This window comes from Homarus americanus, unplaced genomic scaffold (genome assembly GCF_018991925.1).
Source record: "Homarus americanus isolate GMGI-L3 unplaced genomic scaffold, GMGI_Hamer_2.0 scaffold19918, whole genome shotgun sequence".
In the NCBI taxonomy this organism is placed as follows: domain Eukaryota; kingdom Metazoa; phylum Arthropoda; class Malacostraca; order Decapoda; family Nephropidae; genus Homarus; species Homarus americanus.
The window spans coordinates 468,311-488,297 of record NW_024744038.1 but is presented as its reverse complement, the minus strand read 5'-3'; the positions used below and the strand labels follow the sequence as shown (position 1 = coordinate 488,297).

General features: G+C 37.0%; 1 protein-coding gene across 1 annotated transcript in view; it reads left to right on the top strand.

Annotated features, from left to right (window-relative positions):
- LOC121877625 (plasmanylethanolamine desaturase-like) overlaps positions 1-8,562 on the top strand; it is a 59,585-nt gene extending 51,023 nt beyond the window's left edge. Inside the window, exon 5 of the mRNA XM_042383436.1 lies at positions 1,453-8,562. Coding sequence (XP_042239370.1) covers positions 1,453-1,656 — 204 coding nt within the window. The 3' untranslated portion in view covers positions 1,657-8,562. The remainder of the gene's footprint in view (positions 1-1,452) is intronic.
- Positions 8,563-19,987: the final 11,425 nt, after the last annotated feature.

The following is a 19,987-nucleotide window of genomic DNA, read 5'->3' as shown; positions in this document are numbered from 1 at the left end:
AACCATTGTTTCAATGGGTTTTTGGGTAATTGGTTCCAGCTCACCGAAAATTTCCTAAATTCAACAAAAAAGTTAGAAAAGTTCACTTACTTTGAGGTGTGTATGTAGAAGGCTCCTGGATGATGATGATGGGATTTAGAATGGGGGTGGAGGAGAAGGAAGAAGAGAAGGCATTGGGGTGGAAGAGAAGTCACTCCATGGTGCCATTTCACCCATAAAATTTTAGCTCTGGTGTAATTCAAGATTATTTTCTTAAAATCAACACTGCACTGCATTATATATTGTCAATATGTAAAATATATTTCAAAATGACCAATAATTTGCTTGGAAACACAGAAAAAAGCGTTTAGTTGAAGAGAGTCTCAAGCAAGATGTTACCTCCAGTGAAAACAGAGAGAGACTAACTCCTGTTTGCTGTGTTAAGAGGCTGGATGCCGCGCATTAAACTAGTCACTTTACCTTCAATTATGTTCAATAATTGTTAAAATGACTAAAAAATTGAATATTAAACTTTTAAAATTATTGAATAGTATAAACTTCTTGATATTTACTAAAATAGTAAGGAATTTAAGCCCTAGAACCGATTATTGTATTGGCGGACTGATACTAAAGCTGGTTGCCCGGTCAGTGCAAGTGAAAACATGTTGAGGTCGGTTCGTAAGAACTTCATTAACCGAATTTTTTTTCGTTAACCGAATTGAAGATCCTTATGGAAGGCAGTTCGTTAATCGAAATTACGTTAACCGAGGTGTTCGTTAAACGAGGGGTCACTGTATTTTAAACATTGGTCCTTTTTGCACTCAGCCAGAGAGCTATTCAGGATTATTCTAGTAATGAAATTGAGTTTCTAACTTAATTAGAACTGCATTTACAGACTCTGATATCAACATTTCTTACATTTTTTTTTCATAAAAGAATGGAGTCCCCATCATTATATCGTGCCAAAATATTTTATTTAAGGATCTCTTAATGGAAACGTCTTGTAGAGAATTTATTCATGCTCATTATGGTACCAAATTCATCTTTAACACAATTAGAACAAATGTTGTGGATAAAAGTTTATACAGTTTTTTGCTAGCAATAAATATTTTCGCTTGTGCCCGCGGTCTAGATGTAATGGGAGATGCATAGTTTAGCATTGAGGTGAGGTGCTTAGTTTAGACTCTCAGAATCTTTCTCCAGCACCCAGAAATATGCTGGGGATGTGAGCTAGTGTCTGTCTGTGCAAGATGTGTAGTTTAGACTTTCAGAAACTTTTCCCAATACAGTACCCGGAAAAATTCTGTGGATGAGGGATTTTTCCGTGTTTGAGAGAGTCCTCTCATTATCCGTAAATCTTTCATCCCTGGAAGAGCTCTGCACCAATTATTCCAGATAATGAGGATATCACTGTAAATATTTTTCAAAAAGAGATAATTAAAAAATTTGATATTCTCTTGTTTGCACTTTCAGAACATACATATCATCCTGCCCAAACGCCACCATCGCATTCACCATGTGGCACCCCATGAGACATACTTCTGCATAACTACTGGCTGGCTGAATTACCCCCTGGAGAAGCTCAAGTTTTGGACCTCCTTAGAATACTTGATTCAGCTGGTGACAGGCTGCAAACCCCGTGCTGATGACTTCAAGTGGGCACAGAAGAGGGAATGAAAACAAAGCAACAATGCTGCATGAGCAGTACATAATTTTTCTGAATCAAAAATTAGAAAAGTGGGATATGATGACTAGAAACATTGTCTATGGGAGAATTCAAATGTATTATGAATGCACAAGATGTTTACCAGTGGATGATGCATGATGAGTTACCTGCCCATTTTGAAGTAGGACTATAGTATTAAAACTTAAGAGAGAAAAGGAAACGGGTTTTTAACATCGGCTATATTACTACCTTAGGTACAGTCCAAGTGTAGAACTTAAGGTGATTCATATGTACTGTATATGTATTCAGGTGTAGATTGAGGAGATTTATTCATTAAAGATAAAGAGTAATCAAATGCTTCTTTTTGTTAAAATTATTGCATTTTTATGGGACTAGAATGTTGTGTGCAAAGATATTGATGTAATAATGAATAAATCAGATTATTTTTTTTTAATGAAGGAGAAAGATAAGATGATTCTCACATGGTCTTCATTTAAAGATGTATTAATCTTTTGTATTATGGCTGATGCTGTGAGGTAAGTATTTAATTAAAAGTGCTTTGAAAAGATGAAAATTTACTTTAATGCAGATTTTTTAGAGGGATGAGTGAAATAACCAACATCTTACCTGCCATGCCAGTCATTGAAATTTTGTTCTTTCTTGTCTTTGTCGGTGGAAGCATTATTTTGCATAGGGATGCCAACAATTTATATTAATAAAAGAGATGGCAAAATTATTACAGTAGTGAATACTTCTTTGTGATAGTGGATGTCACTGAACAAGTTGTAATCTATTCAGTGATTGAGTTTGAGCAGCAGAGGTATGAGCCTTGCTTCCTCCTTTTGCACTGTGAGTTTAAAAATATCCATCTAGATTATTTTTTGGCTCCAGGAAGTATGTCCACACTACTCTCATTTAGTCCCAGTTACTAAAGGTACAGTGGCTGGCTCACCTATTTGCATTGGCATTGTTTATCATAAATTTTTAAATTTTGGTTTGATGTGCTCTTGGTTGTGTATACTGTAATGTTTACAGTTACTATAACTCTTAAATGTAAGATGGCTTTGAAACTTGAACAGATTGCTAAGCCTGGAAAATATATTTTTTACAGAGACCCCCTTGAAGTCATTGGCAGATAACATATCTTGGCATCCCTATAATAAATAATATTGCCACTCAAGTTGGTGGCAGCCAAGCACTTCAGTTCCACTTGATCTTAAAAATAGCCTCTGCCCACCTTTGGCATCCTTAGCAAGAGTTATGAATCATAGAAGTTGATTGGTTGAAAAAAAATCAGTATTTAATATGAACAAAAATTCATATGAAACTGAAACACTGTGATTACATTTTAAATCTGAGATTTTTCTACTAATCACTGGACTTCCAACCATTTTGTTGCCATATTGGTCACTTCATAAAACCAATGCAGCCATGGTGTAAAAAAAAACTGGGAGGGGGAGAGAACCATCCTACACTTATGGAGATTTGAGTATGCAAAGGTAGGAGTAATTAAGCATTAATGGGGAATGTTAAAGGCCAACCAAAAAATAATGTACAGTATACAGGAAAACCACTCACCCATAAATCGGTTTGGGGCAAAACTATAGCAATAAACTGCGCACTAAGCTTAACAGAAAGGAGGGAGATACTGTTTGTCCACTAAGAAGTGGTGTCTGGACCCATAAGGCCAGGTTCGGGCAAACATAGTATCTGAAGAGTGTGTAGATGACCACCACCTCATCCCAATTATGATGTGACCACACCTTAGCTCATACTTTAATACCAGTAAGCTATAAAAATCACTCTTGGAGTCTTGGTGAAGAATATAAATCTGGAATGAACTCGGCCATTTAGCAGGTTTATAGGGGTAAATATTTACATTCTGGAGCAATACTAAGTTCTCCAGTGCTTTCACATGGGGGTTTTGTCCACCGCAGCACCATGGGCCCTGCTACTTGAACCCCTCTCTGGTTCAGACTTTTTAGATATTTGTTATCTTCAAGCCTGTACAGTATAGTGGGAAGTTGAGAAAAGGCAGTGACATGACCAGTGTGGCAATGTTAGTAAGCAACCAACAACTTGTACGAATTGTAATGGTCACTAAGGACACTTAATAGTGAATACACATACTGTACTGGTTAGATTAACTGTAAGATGAGACACGATTGATGGTTTTTCACTTAGCTGTACTGTATATAGGAAGAATGACTACTTTTCTATGTTTTTGTCTTGCTCTAGAGGAAACATGATGTCAGTAATGCACCATTGATTATGTAATGAAACATATCCAGAATGAACTACAGTCAGGGGTTGTGATATAACTGACAGAGCTAGTGTTTAACATGGCTGATGGTTTTCAAAAGGCTGCAACCTTGATACATACGTGTTTATAAATGCTTCAGACAGGATTCCTTGTGCTCTTTCTTTGATCAAGCAATAGAAAGATAATGAAATAAGTTGAACTAGTCTTGAAAATTTGGAATCTGTTTTTTGGTGCATCATACTGTAACATTTGTCTGGCTTTGTTCCATAAGACAAGTGTGGGACTGCATCTTGGGATTTTTGGTAGTGCCAATGTTTATGCTGGCTCTTCAAATCCCATAAACGTGATAAACTTTGATGGCTTGTATTTTATGCCATTGGCATTTAGGTATGTGTAAAGATTTGTTTGTCACCATGTACTATATCTGCTGAACATTAGCAGTGTTACTGTGTGAAGATGTGCTATGTAAAGATTTTTTTTTCTCCATAATGTCAAATGATAATGAATAAGCTTTAATTCCTCTCTGGATTTACATAAGCTGGCTGGCTTACAATGAAGCATTGCTCTTACTGTGTTTGAGTTAGATTAGTTTTATTAATGAAAATCTGGTTTGTAGTTCCTTTCTAAAGCAAATTTTTGTGTCAAATATGAAATACATTGTAAATGTACTCTTTAAGGTTCATGAACTACATGTTACATTAACCCCTTCACCAAATTTTTTGTTCAACAAGGGAGGAAATGCTTGCTATCGCCTGTCCAGTCTGGTTCATATATAGTTTAATGGTATGTGAGTATTTGTGTATGTATGTATGTACTTGAATGTGTGTACACAATGATTCTCACAGAGAAGGAGTGTCTTGGTTAATGTTAGAGTGTAGTAGACTCCTTGATGGAGAGTAAGAATGAATGTGACCAAATTTCTGTGGAGGAAATTCCCTTCTTAATTGTAATGATCCCTCTCCAAGTTGCCTAGTGATTCTCAAGGTGTTCAGAAAAGTGGATATTAGTTAAGGAGAAGTAGAGAATAAGGCACAGTGCTGTGTCCATACTTGATGACTTAAAGATTTAAAGTAACAGTGGTCTCATAGTTAGGTCAGTTGATAGTATGTATTGTAGTGATCTATTTTCGTCATAATATCCAGTACAGTTGTCTTGAAAGGGAGGGGGTTAATAATATTAACATGTCTTTTTGTGTGTCATTCATTTTTTTTTTTCAGTATTGTATGTAATTATGAATTTTATAGGAACATAGGTGCCATAATGAAATATATGAAATATAAATACATACATACAGGCATATATATGCAAGATAATGTCCATCTCCAGTCAGAATGTATTTCAGATGTTAGTAGTTGTTGTTATCCATGGTTTAAGCTCAGTTAGTGATGCTTTTATGGGATTAGCAAAAATATTTGTAAGTGACTACTTTTGTGTCTTAGTAATGAATGTGTGTGTAGGATGAGCACCATTTTGCTTGAAACTGAAGTTAAGTGATCATCACCTTTGAGGAGTTCCATTGCAAAGGTGTTTTCATATCCACACAATGATACAAAAAACATTAGGACCATGATGTTCCTAATTGTCTTAGTCACAGTATTTGATGATTTAACTTATCATGTCAGCTAGGGGTATTTTGGGGAACCCTAGTCAGTAGCACTGCTCCTTTTTATAGCATTTTGATACTCATGGGCTGGGGACAGTGAGGAGGTTGTTTGTCTTAGCTCTTCACATTGCAGCTTTTATATATATATATATATATATATATATATATATATATATATATATATATATATATATATATATATATATATATATATATATATATATATATATATATATATATATATATATATATATAACACACACACACACACGAATGAGGTTTATAAATGTATTAGATATGATTCTCAGGAGTCCTACTTGTACTGAAAGATGTCACTTGCATTGGAGAGGCAGTTATTATTTGGGCTTTTGGCATGAAGGTTGTTGTAAAAAGAATATGTGATAAATATTGATGTAAGGTATAGTGTAAGAAAAAAGGAACATGTCACTATTAAAACTAACAAGGAAGAAACATATGTTCTTCATATGTTTTAAATTTCATCTACTCCAAGTAAAAGTGATTTTCCTGTGGCTGCCCTTATTTTATACAGACATTGTTAGTGTGGGTCCATCAACAGGCCTGTCGCCTTATTCCTTCCTCAGCCCATTGGTGCGCTGCCCTCCTGCCTCTGACCCATCCCAGGTGCTGTGTTTATCAACATTCTTGTCGAACATTTGCATAATTCTCATGTGGCTCAAACTACCAATGTTCTCTCTCAACATGCTAGCTTATTCATCATCATCTTCACTTGAAGCAATATCATCATATCTATTTTATGCACATTTGTAATTTTTGAAATGCTTTGCAAAGATGCTTGGATATTTTTTATTTTGTAAATATAAAATTCATATATAAATAAATATATAGTAAATTTGATATGTTTGGAAAAGCTTAACATTGAAATGTCATATTTTAAGTAGAGCAATGCTAATTAACTGTGATAGTTTTAACAGTAGCTGAACTAAATGAGAATGAATACCATTCACATCTTGGACTCCCAATGATAGCGGGAAGAGTTTCTCGTGGGTGTTGTGCAGCCTCAGAGTAGATGTGTGTGGATAGGTCCTCCTTCACCTTGGCTTTTGTGCGGGCTCCTGTGTCTGGGTTTCTACACTCACATGGCTGCTTCCACATTTGTAAATGTAGCTTAAACTCTGTGACTGTAGATGGTAGGTAGTTATCTTGGTAATGAATGGTCATTCTATGTCCTTGAAATGAGTGCAAGATTATGTGGTAACAGCCTGAACAGAGTCCTGTGTGTATTAACCTTTTAATACTGAAACTTCAATGGATTTCTAAATATTATTTTCTCTTTCGAACCTGGATAGCTTTTGCTGTACCTGGCACAAAGAATTTGTAGTGTTTGCACTGAGTATAATGTAGAATGCATCTCAGCTTTTTATTTATAGCTTTGTTTATTTTGTCAAAGGAAATGGTGGGAAAAAATGGAATCCATTGTAGTCTTATAACCTTGAACATCATGTTCTTGGTGCTTAGAAGAAGAATTTGTAATGATATTTTTGCACAATTGAAGTAGAATACAACATGGATTGACATGGTATTCGGTGTATACTTTGGTAATCACTGTAGTTATTGCCGTTACTTTTGTTAAGGTAACAAAATACATGTAGATTAAAATAGTCTCTTAGTAGTTTGAATGTTTCAAACCAGATTTCATGAAGGTGCCAGGTGATTGTGAACAACAGAATGTATTATATCTTTTTTACAACTCAAACATTAGATTTCCAGTCAAAGATGACTTTTACAAATGGGGTAAAATAAATGTTCAAGGATATAAAGATGTGGTAACTACCCCAAGTCTTTGTGACACCTATATGTATTCCCCAGATTTTGTTTTTATTTTCTAGTCACCACAGACAGATTATTATGATTTAGTCTTAGATAAACATATCCATATCACTCACTCACTCAGTTGGATGGGTGTGAAGCATTTTCTATACAAAAACATAGATACATACATGTATAAAGTAGTACACAGTTTCGTTTTGGTGCAACTACCTATACACACACTGGCACTTTCTTCCAAATTCACTTATATTTTTGTAGGCTCTTCATGAAAATGTCTCTTTGAGAATACTGTACACAATAAATGTGCTGTCAATGTACATACTTATTTGTGCAGTATATATGCACACGTTGTATGGCAGTTGGATTGATAGTGACCAGGACATTATAATCAAAAATATGACAAAAAAAAATCATAACTAAAGGATCACATTTTTTTATACTTTAATTGATACATCTTGTTGTAGCATAACATCATTTAACAAAATATCTGGTCCCAGGTAATTTCTGTGGTGTACATACTAGTGACTTTAATGTTTGAAGAGCTTTTGTGTCAAGATTTTTTTCATCAAAGAGTCATAGTTCAGTGAGTGCATCTTGGTGGGCATCTTGGACTGTATTTCTCACAGTAATAAGTTTTATGCAGTATCTTCATAGTATTTTTAATGAAATAAGGGAATGTCGAGACAAGGAAATGTCTCCTCTAGTAAGAATGAGAGGGAACTACAAATGGAGAGCTTAAGCCGTAAGTCTTGGGGATATTCTCTAAGACTTCCTCTCCTCTGTGGTACTGTATGTCTTATGGACTGTTATTGTACTGTATTGTGATGCAGTATTCTGTTGTAAACATTGCTGTCTTTAGTGTCTTTCCACAATGGGATTCAGGATTCATAGTTGTTTAGATATTGGAGTTGCAAGTTAAACTGGTCATTTACATCACCCACAATAGAAGTTTGCTCAAATAGTTTGATGCTTTGGATTAAAATAAATTTCATGTCTGAAGTGAAACTGTTCTCGGGTGTAGCCGGATTACAGTATAAGTTAATATTTTCCTGAATACAGGCTGTATTTTGGCAGATTACAGTATGTGAACACATTAACCCGTAAGTGTTGTAATAGACCAATAAAAACAGTGGCTCGATAAGTGAAGGGTAATTGGACATGGCTTTTGGTTTGATTGTGTAGTTAGCATCAAGGCAATTTTACATTTTTATGTACAAAAATAATAAAGAATATCTTGGTCAATCACAAATCATTATACAGGGTGTCCATGAAGTTTCTATCTATTTTATTGAAATTAAAGTAAAATAGCTTTGCAAAGGTCGAATCTGTCATCAGCATTGCAAAACACATTTTGCAGTACAGTATATCTGGAGTTGTTTATGTAACTGTCACCACTATACGATTTTGTAAATCTTGCAGATATTTAACCCTTATTCGATACCTTCTGATTTGATAAAGTCCTATGAAAAAAATCCAAGGGCATTAAATCTCGGGTTCAAGCTGCCCAGATCCTGTTGCTGCCACATCCAATCCAGTGATTTGAAAAACGTTCATCAAGGTATTCCCAAATGATGTTCATGTAATGAAAGACAACAGTGTTCATAATGCTGTCTGAAAGAAGCTGTGGTTCTAGGAATTGTTGAAGCATGTCCAGATAAATAGGCCTGGTAACTGTAGCTTCAGCAAAGAGAAAGGGGCCATAAATCCTGAATGTTGTTATACCCAGCAGACATTAACTTTAGGAAAATCTCTCTCCCATTTATGAAAGGTTGGTTCATCATTGAAAAGATTGTGATCCATTAAATTTTCATACTTGAATTGTACAACGAGCTCTGCACACTATTGGACAGTTGATGTGGGTATGCTGAGTCTATGTGATGCAGTGCAAATTGATATTTGTGGATTCTCAATAACATCTTGTACCACATTGACAAATCTTGAACTCATCATGAACAGGTCCTGTTCTTTTAAATTTATTAACCAAATCACAAATTAATTTGTTTGCAGGACCAGGGTTTTTTTTTTTTTTTCTTTCAAACATTTCTCTAATTTCTTTGAACTTCTTTCCTTGGATTTTAAGTGTTACTACCATCACACGTTATTGTACATGTACAGTTAAAGACAGACATGTCCTTGTTCTGTCAAATGATCGCATACATCTAACGAACCTTATTGAAAGTCGTGCCAAACCGTTCACCATACACAGTATGTTTTCACCAGCTTTTGATGACAACTTTTGTGTTTGTTCAAAGGGTTCTGCACACACACACACACACACACACACACATATATATATATATATATATATATATATATATATAGAGTTCTGCTATAACGCGTGTTTTGATAACGCGAATTTGCTCTAACGCGATTTATGAATTCGGAACAATATTTGTATAACGCGAACGCTTGTTTGCTATAACGCGATTTTTGCTTACTATTTCTCCAATTTTGTGGTATTAACTGTGAATATGGTAAAGAAGAATATCTCCAAAAAGCGTTCTGATGATAGAATTCCCGGTGATTATCGTAAAAGAAAGGATATAACACTTGAAGAGAAGCTCGATGTTATCAACCTCAAAATCACCCTTCTCCCCCATCAAGTTACATTCATATTTTTTCAAGGTAAAGTGTTAAATTTACTGTATGATTTCATTATTAGATATGAATGTAACATTTATTTAGACTGTGCTATCCTTTGTGTTAGGCTAACTACTAAATTTTTTCGATTTCGAGTAATCTGCACCTAACCCTATTTTCTCCATAAGCCCTGTTATTTCTATTACGTGATTTTCTATAACACGATATTTTACAAGAACACAATTATCGCGTTATAGCAGAACTATATATATATATATATATATATATATATATATATATATATATATATATATATATATATATATATATATATATATATATATATATATATATATATATATATATATATATATATATATACTGTATTTATTTATTTATTTAATGAAATAGAAAGGGACTTTACAAACACCCTAGGAGGCATTTTATAGGCTTAATTAAGTTCATTGTAGATTTAACCCTATCTCTTAATACTTGAATATTTGAAAAATTGGTTTTGCATAATTTGGTCGTTGATATTCATAATGATTAAATCAAATGTCACCTTATGTTGAGTGAATATTGTTGTACTTCAGATTTTATTGTTAGCAAAACATCAATGTTGAAATATTAGCATGTTAAACTTTTGCTTAACATTGTGCTGTTAGTTACAGTACAGTATTAAGATTGTTCCTATGTCACCCAGGGAACTACAGTACCTCCTTATCAGAAGTGCAGGTCTGTTGAAAGAAAAAATAATTCCTTTATGGCCACTTTCTCTAATTAACACAGCAGTGTTTGTGGCCATGTCCACATTGCAACCTAATTGATGATCGGGGGAAGGCTTTTATATTTTCCATTTCTTGATCTTGTCATGTGCCTTTGATCCTCTCCCTTACGACCTTCATCCTTGTCCCTTCACATGCTTTGGAGTATTGTTGTATTGTGCATTGAAAACAACCATTCATTTTGGAAAATTTCTCCAAGCGTATATTTTGAATATTTCTTATGGTTGATGTGGTTTATGGCTATGACAGTGTTTGGGCTACCTGCCAGGTTATCCTGTTCACACTCACAGTTGAACTGTACATATATTTTTTCACAAGACTGAAGTAGAAAATGTCTAAAGGTTTCACTGACTGCAAAGACGGTTTGTCTTAAAAAAAGAAATGTGGTAAAGGATTCTCTATAAATAATGATTGCATACCATAATAAACTGCTATTCTTATCTGGAGAATATTTAAAAAAGGTCCAGATCAACCTTATCATTGCAAGTTAAGTTTTCAAAGATTATGATGGAAAAGTTATATTGTTAACTTGTACTAGGGGGGTTGCAGGTTGTTCTTAATGTAGGGGTAATCTATAGAAACACTCCTCTGAAACAGTTGTCAACTTCATGCTCTTCCTCATGTAACTGAGCATTGTAAGGATTTTTTATTGGTAACTTCCAAGTGGTTGTCCCTTAAATATGTACTCTTGGCACTGATTATCGTTTGGTTGAATTTTCATTTAGTCAGGCTTTGGCAATTACAGGAAATGTGAGACAATATTTTCCTGGTTAAACCTTTGGCTTTGTGCTGCGTGTTATTACAGATAATTCTTAAGCAGTACAGTATTCCGAAACAGACTTATAATGCCAAGTGCTGATGATATTTAGGGACAGACACAACAGCTTCATGGTCATTGTGTTCTTCATACCTGTAAAATATAGCCGTGCTTATTTATTTACTTTTCATGCATAAGTGTTGTCTGTATTATTTGAATTGTGGGCCATTACAATGAATCTTACTACAATGCAAATTTTTTTTTGCACTCATGTTTTCATTGTTTATTTATGTATATTTTATTACTTTTATTACATTGTATGGTAATGGTGGCTTGTCATGTAATGGAAAAAATATATATTTCCCTTTGTTGTGGATGTGAAATTAACAATCAGAGTTGTTTTGAACTATTTTCTCCCAGGTTTGATGTGGTGAGATAATTTAAACCTGTCATGAGATTCTTACATCCTAATATAGCAATTCAAATTTCATAATTCAAGAAGTATGTGCCAGGTATATAAATCATATATAAATCCCTGTAACTTGCATTTGCCATAGTTAATCTTTATTTACAGTAAAAATGCATATCAACTTGTCCTCTATGGATAGTTGAATCATTTTCAAGGATGATGTACATTTCAAGCTTTTTATTATGAAAAAATAAAACCTGCAACAAATTCTTTTTACACTTTAAATGAGACCAGAATAGTCATGTGGAACCAGGTGTTCTGGAGATAATGATTCTTATTTAAGTATTAATGTGGGATCTCATAGCTTGTTGTGTCCTATACAGGGATTTCAAAAATTTCTATATATATATATATATATATATATATATATATATATATATATATATATATATATATATATATATATATATATATATATATATATATATATATATATATATATATATATATATATATATATATATATATATATACAGTATATATATATATATATATATATATATATATATATATATATATATATATATATATATATACGTATATATATATATACATATATATATATATATATATATATATATATATATGTGTGTGTGTGTGTGTGTGTGTGTGTGTGTGTGTGTGTGTGTGTGTGTGTGTATATATATATATACATATATATATATATATATATATATATATATATATATATATATATATATATATATATATATATATATATATATATATATATATATATATATACACACACACTTAGCAAGCGTAGTTTCATAACGAAGAGGAGAACCAGGTTAAACACAAACATCTTGACGAAGTTGGGTTTCTTAAATTGTAGGGTTACGTGAGGTTATGTTGTCTAGCACTCAGGATGGGATGGATGGAAACTCTAGGTGGTGGTTTTCTTATATAAAATATATTATATACAAGACAGTCTGGTTGCTGGAGAGGCCGTGTGGTGAGAAGCTTGCTCAGAAGACACGTTCGGTGAGTAGCGTGCTTGAGGAGGTATCTGTGCAGGAGCTTCGTTAGAGGAGATGTTGCGTGTTGCTGTACTCCAGGGTGAATGAGGGCTGGACAGCGAAGCGCTTGCTCGGAGGTGTTGCGTGTTCAGGTACGTAGAGTAGAATGCATCTCAATGGAGAGACTGAGAGCTTATATACACAGCAGTCAGAAGTAAACCCGTGGGAACTCGCCTGTTGCTGGACTCCGTTGCTAGGGCAAGCATCGCAGGTGGTGACCCCCGTGAGAAGCTTACCGGTTGCTAGGATACTGTCGCATTGGAATGCGGCTACGCTGTTGTAGGGGAGAGATCCACTACAATACTCCCCCTTCCCTCCGGGCGGTGCAGGAGACTTGTTGTCGGCAGGGTTGTATGCCACATGTGAGACATAACGGGCGGGGGTGTGGATGAGCCGGCCGCTGTGGGAGACGACTCTGTCTAGAGACACGAGATCTGTGGGAGAAGTAGAGGGAGGAGTAGGTTTGTGGATAAGAGAAGGTTTTACAGGCGAGGAATGTGGTGCTTCTCTCGCAGCGGGTACGCAGTCCTCAGTGGCGCCGGGTGGGGTGTCTGGGTCCGCGTCAGGAGCAGGGGCCACGTTGGGAGGAGGTGCCATGACAGCAGGAGGGTGCAAGGCAGGTGCAGTGGGTACCTGAGGATGAAAAGAGGGTATGCAGAAATGTTGTGGGCAAGGTGGTGCTCTTAAGTGGCAATGGTGGGTAGACTGGCGGAGGAGGTGCGAGATGAATGTGTTCAGGGCGGTGGCCTTGAATGCAGAAACCGCCTTACGTGTTTGTAGTAGGTCGTGATGGGCAACAGGAGTGAAGTGGTCAAGGTCAGAAGCAAGGCGTGTGATGTGCTGCTTGATAGTGGCAGAGGTTATGGCGCCTGCCCATCTCCGTCGATGTCGCTTCGCCGTGTGGTTGCAGGGAGCCTCACAGAGTCTAGCGTAGGCACCAAAACGTTGTTGGTACCAACAGGGGGTAGATACACTGCTGGGGGCGGCGTCTGAGGCAGAACGGGTGTGTTGGGGTCGGTAGGACATTGTGCGTGAGTTAGGAACAGGTCCAGCAGCAGGCATGGAGGAGCAGAACTGTTCAATGGTGCCCATCCTGCGGTTCAAAGTTTGCAACAGGTCCCTGATGTCTTGTGAGGTATTGCTCGGCTGAGGGGTGTTGACCCAGCTTACAAGTTCGGAGGTAAGTACTGGTGTGGTCGTTGGGTTGTCCGCGGTAGCCAGGCACGCAGCCACGCACTCGTTGAATATTCTGTCTGCCGCGGTTGCATAGAGTTCAGGTGTCGTCGAGTAATCTACTGCGGACAGGATGATACGTACTTGTGTGGGGAGCTTTTGTGCGTGAAGCTGGCGCAGGATAGGGGCAGGAAGTCTGTCTGTGTGCCGGGAGTTCAGCCTACACATCTCCTCCCAGAGAAGTCCCGGAGTTGAGTTTCCAAGGGAAATAGAAGATAAGTTCTGCAGGCACTAGCGTAGCTAGGGGGGGGCGGTCCGCCCCGGGCGGCACTTTTGGGTCTGCTCATCACCCATATCTGCAGCTACTGGAGACGTTACTCCACCCCTTTGTATCGGCGGCAAGTTAATCCTTGTCGTGTCTGACCTAACACCTGACCCACATCATCACGGCCACGTCATGAGCTACACCCTTGCTATGAGGCCCCCCGCCACACACACAACCTGTAACCTGTTGAGGATTAAGGAAACAACTTCAAACAAGTACGCCAGTGAGCTCATGTGGTGTGGGTCAGGTGTTAGGTCAGATACGACGAGGATTAACTTGCCGCCGATACAAAGGGAAGGATTAACGTCTCCAGTAGCTGCAAAACCATGCAGTCTCGGTCAACATAAGAACATAAGAATGGAGGGAACTGCAGCGGGCCTATTGGCCCATACTGGGCAGTCCCGTTTAGACCCAACCCCTATTGCTCATATAAGCATCCAACCTATGTTTGAAGCTATTCAGCGTATTCGAGTTAATGATGATATTTGGTAACTTGTTCCATTCATCCACTACTCTGTTTCCAAACTAGTGTTTACCTATTTCACGCCTAAATCTACATTTGTCTAATTTAAAACCATTACGAGTTAGGCTCCTGGTTGGATAGTTTAGCAGGTACCTTTGTGAGTGTCCTTTGTTTAGCCCTGCCTTTCCACTTATACACCTCTATCAGGTCTTACGCTCTCGTCTCTCAAGGGAATTACAGAATTAAGATACTTTAACCTGTCTCTATACTCAAGGTTCCTAATGCCCGGGATTAGTCTTGTCATTCTCCTCTGAATTCTTTCCAAGGATTCTATATCCATTCTGTGTCGGTGACCAGAACCTTGAACTTCGTAATCAGGTGTGGTCTCACAAGAGCAAAATACCAGTTTTAGGATGACCTCCTTCAGTCTTGCCAACCTAACACTCCTTTGTATGAGATCCAAATTACTTTATTAGCCTTGTTCACGAGCAAAACACATTGTTTACTTGGCTTAAGGTTCCTACTTATCATTACTCCTAAATCTCTCTCGCAGTCGGATTTCTCTATAGCATCGTTGTTCATCTGGTATCTGGTTTCCCTGTTTACATCTCCTATACTGAGTACTTTACATTTGTCGACGTTGAATTTCATCTGCCATTTTTCAGACCATTAGGAAAATTTGTTTAGATCTTCCTGTAGTTTTGCCGAGTCCTCGTCAGATTTGATAACACGTCCTATTTTAGTGTCATCAGCAAATTTACTTATGTTGCTGTCAATGCAGATATCTATGTCGTTTATGTATATAATAAATAATAATGGTCCAAGTACTTTGAGCCTTGGGAACTCCACTTGTTATAATGGGACTTAGTGCCGTGTGCTCACTACGCTTGTTTCCTGTCCTGTAACCGCTAATCCATTTAAGGATGTCACCTTTGATGCCATGAGCTTCTACCTTTCTAATTAGTCTTTCGTGGGGGACTCTGTCGAAGGCTTTGCTAAAGTCGAGATATACCACATCATAATTGTGCCCCTCGTCCACCGATTCGAAAACTGTTGAAAAGAATGTTAATAGATTAGTTAGGCAAGAACGTCCGCTTGTGAAGCCATGCTGGGAATCATTGATCAATCGGTGCTTCTCCAGGTGATTTCGAATAGAGTTTGAAATGATTGCTTCCAGTAATTTGCCTACTATGCATGTTAGACTGATTGGGCGGTAGTTAGAGGATAGTGATCTATCCCCCTTCTTGAAAATCGGTATTACATTCGCGATCCTCCAGGATTCTGGTACTACACCGGTTTTTAATGACATGTTAAACAACTTTGCTAAGGGCATACTATGCTCTTCCTTACATTCCTTTAATACTCTGGCAAATATCTCATTGGGACCAGGTGACTTATTAGGCTTTAGTTTGTCTATTTGCTTACTAACATCGTTACTAGTCACTACTATCTCACTTAATTTGTTTTCTTCACTATCTCTGAATAGAGTCGGATCATATCAGTTCATGTACAGCCGACCAATCCACCAGTTACAAGCAATTCACTTCAGTTCTGCACAAGTCTCCATCGTGACAAGACGAGGGGAGGCTAGACGACTTTTATGTTCTCTTGTGTTTTCGATCCAGTTATTTACTTCGTTGGAAGACATAATACTATAAGGTAAGAAATATTAAAGTATTGGTTAAAAAATATTGATGTGACTTTTGCTGCGGTACTGAGATTAAATATTAAGATTTTTGTTTCACAGCATTGCGATTTTATACTAAGACACTATCCTCACTGGGGTACAGACAAAAGCCCCCCCCGACAAAAGCCACCCAGACAAAAGCCCCCCAGACGAAAGCCACCCAGACAAAAGCCCCCTACTTTGATCGGGGTCACCCCGACGGGGTGGCTTTTGTCTGACAACAGTAAGGGCTTTCAAAAGTTACGGACATAATTAAATAGTTGAGGGTAAAATATACTGTTCTTCTCTGTGGTTAATTATTGGTTAGGTTAGGGCAATGATCTGGGGATAGTCATGGAGCGTCAGCGTCGACCCAAAAAGAAGAAACAAATGTTTGGTGAAGGATCACGAGATGCTGAATTGCCATACGACATTGAAATGAGGAGAGAAATGTTTTCTTCGCTGGACAGAGTGATCCAAGAAATAACTTGGAGATTTCAACAGCTTCATGAACTTGCTGAGAAATATGCCTTCCTTACCCCATTGAATCTTTTGGATGAAAATATGAGTGTCAAATAGATCACGATCACGACGACATTGATAAAGAGGAGTTCCTCGTTGAGAGAAAAAGACTTCAGCATTTTGTTGCTGTTGCTGCTATAACTATTAAAGACAGAATACAGACGTGGAAAGAAGGCCCCCTTGAACTTTTGCAGTTTATTCAAAAGTATAACCTTGGGAACTCGGTTCCAAATATAGTAATAATGCTGAGGATTTTCCTCACAATTGCTGTTAGTGTTGCTACCTGTGAGAGGAGTTTTTCGAAACTAAAACTGATCAAGAATTACTTAAGATCTACTATGAGCACCTTGCGGTTGAGAAATCTTGCCATACTGTCTATAGAGCGACAATTGACAGATGAGATAGTTTTTGACAATGTCATTGAAGAATTTGCCAACAAAAAAAACAAGAAAAGTTACTTTGTAGAAAGTTGTAGTTTTCATTTCAGAAATAAAGATGGTGCTAATTTTTTTACACTTTTTTTACTTTTTTCCCTATCCTATATGTTGTTTTTGCTTTTTGTTTAACTGTTACTTATAAAGTTTAAGTATGTTTGGTGTGTATTTAAAGCATACTATATTTGAGTATGTGAAAGTACAGTAATATTATAAAGGTACACAAACTATTTAATATATATATATATATATATATATATATATATATATATATATATATATATATATATATATATATATATATATATATATATAGAATGAGTCACTGTGCAATATGTATTTTTTGTGGGGCAACTCAAGGGCCCCGGGCGGCACACACACTAGCTACGCCACTGTCTGCAGGAGACTGGGACGGGTCCGTTGGTAATGCGTTTTTAAGGCGTCTCGCAGGGTGGCGAATTTGTTGTTCTCGGGAGGTTTGGAAATAGTCTGTGATACTTGCGTGGCGACTTCCGTGGGCAAGGAACAGAGCAGGGCGCCGTACTTTTGTTCGTCAGTAGCTTGTGTGCCGATGAGGACTGCCTCCGTGTGGATAAGCCAGTCTTCAATGTTGTGATTGAAGACTGGGAGAGTGATCCGTTTCTCCTCCATCCTGTGTAAGTGCGTTTTTCTGGGGTCACCATTTGTAGGGTTACGTGAGGTTATGTTGTCTAGCACTCAGGATGGGATGGATGGAAACTCTAGGTGGTGGTTTTCTTATATAAAATATATTATATACAAGACAGTCTGGTGCTGGAAATGCCGTGTGGTGAGAAGACACGTTCGGTGAGTAACGTGTTTTAGGAGGTATCTGTGCAGGAACTTCGTTAGAGGAGATGTTGCATGTTGCTGTCCTCCAGGTTGAATGAGAGCTGGACAGCGAGGCGCTTGCTCGAAGGTGGTGTTGCATGTTCAGGAACGTAGGGTACAATGCATCTCGATGGAGAGACTGAGAGCTTATATCCAGAGCAGCCGGAAGTAAACCCGTGGGAACTCGCCGGTTGCTGGACTCCGTTGCTAGGGCAAGCGTCGCAGGTGGCGACCCTGTGAGAAGCTTACCGGTTGCTAGGATACTGTCGCATTGGAATGCGGCTACGCTGTTGTAGGGGAGAGATCCACTACAAAATCACTAACGTTTCGGAAAAATATTTTTCCATCATCATAGCCTAGAAAATAAAAAGTTTTAAAAATCCAAGTAATATACAATAAAAATGTAACATTATACCAAAATTTACCTTCCACAAAATGTTAAGAAAGATCACTCCAATACAAAAATGACAGCCCTACGTTCAAAGCTATAATCAGGAAAAATTTTGAAATAAATATATACGGGGCTATTACCTTAATTTTGAAGAGCCTTAGTGGGAAAAAAACAACAATTTACGGGAAACCATATCACAAACGGGTGGTTTTACTTGATACTGATGCAATGCTTCCATAATGAGGAGGTCCGTCTCTCAGTTGCTCCTGCCAAGAACTGAGAAATCAGACGGCAAAAACCAACATTCACTGGTTGAGTTCAAATTTTTCATCTTTTATTCCTCTTAATTACTAACGTAATCTAGTACGTACTCTTACCAACAGAGCCTTTAATATATGTTCAAGTTATTTCCACTTGGACATTGAACTAAAATATATTAAGGAACTACTCTTTAACAATGGTTTCCCGAAGAGATTTAGAGATACTTTTTAGGCAAAACCCTTAATACGTTCTTTAGTCCCACGCAGCCTCAAATCCACACTGTCCCTAAATATTCTATCTATTTCACCATCCCGTACACAGGCCCACTCAGTTTCACCCTTGGAAACAAACTTAAGAAGCTTTTCAATGAATTCTATCCACAAATTTCTCTTAGACTGATCTTCAAAACCCAGAGTTCAATTAAAAAATTCTTTAAAATTAAAGACACCATACTCAGGTGGCCATTTCCAAAAAGGAGGAAATTTTTAAATTTTTACGACATTTATTTTTAACCTAAATTAAACATGTTTAATGATGAGTTGAAATATAAAAAGTTGTATAAAATATACAAAATATACTTAGAAGTGTTGATTTGTCAAATATCACTATAATGTAATGAAGGCTATTTTGTGATTTTTCTAAAATTTCCTTTTTTTTAAACGCACTGTATATGTTACACGATACATGCATTCATACAGTTTAAATAAAGAATGAAAGAATTGAATATTAATTTTTAGTCCTGCTGGAACAACATACTGTATGCTAACCGAATTAACTTACTTCACAAACTAAAGGAAGTAGCCTACTTGCCAATGTGGCCTTCAGTTCCCACTGTTTTAGTATACGTAAGGTAATTTATATAATTCTTTTTAGACAGGCCCAAAAGAGAAGGACAAATTAACGTCCTGCTTGAGGTGGCGCAGGACGGAGGACAGAGTGCTCAAAAGCAGGACTGTCCTGCCTAAAGCAGGAC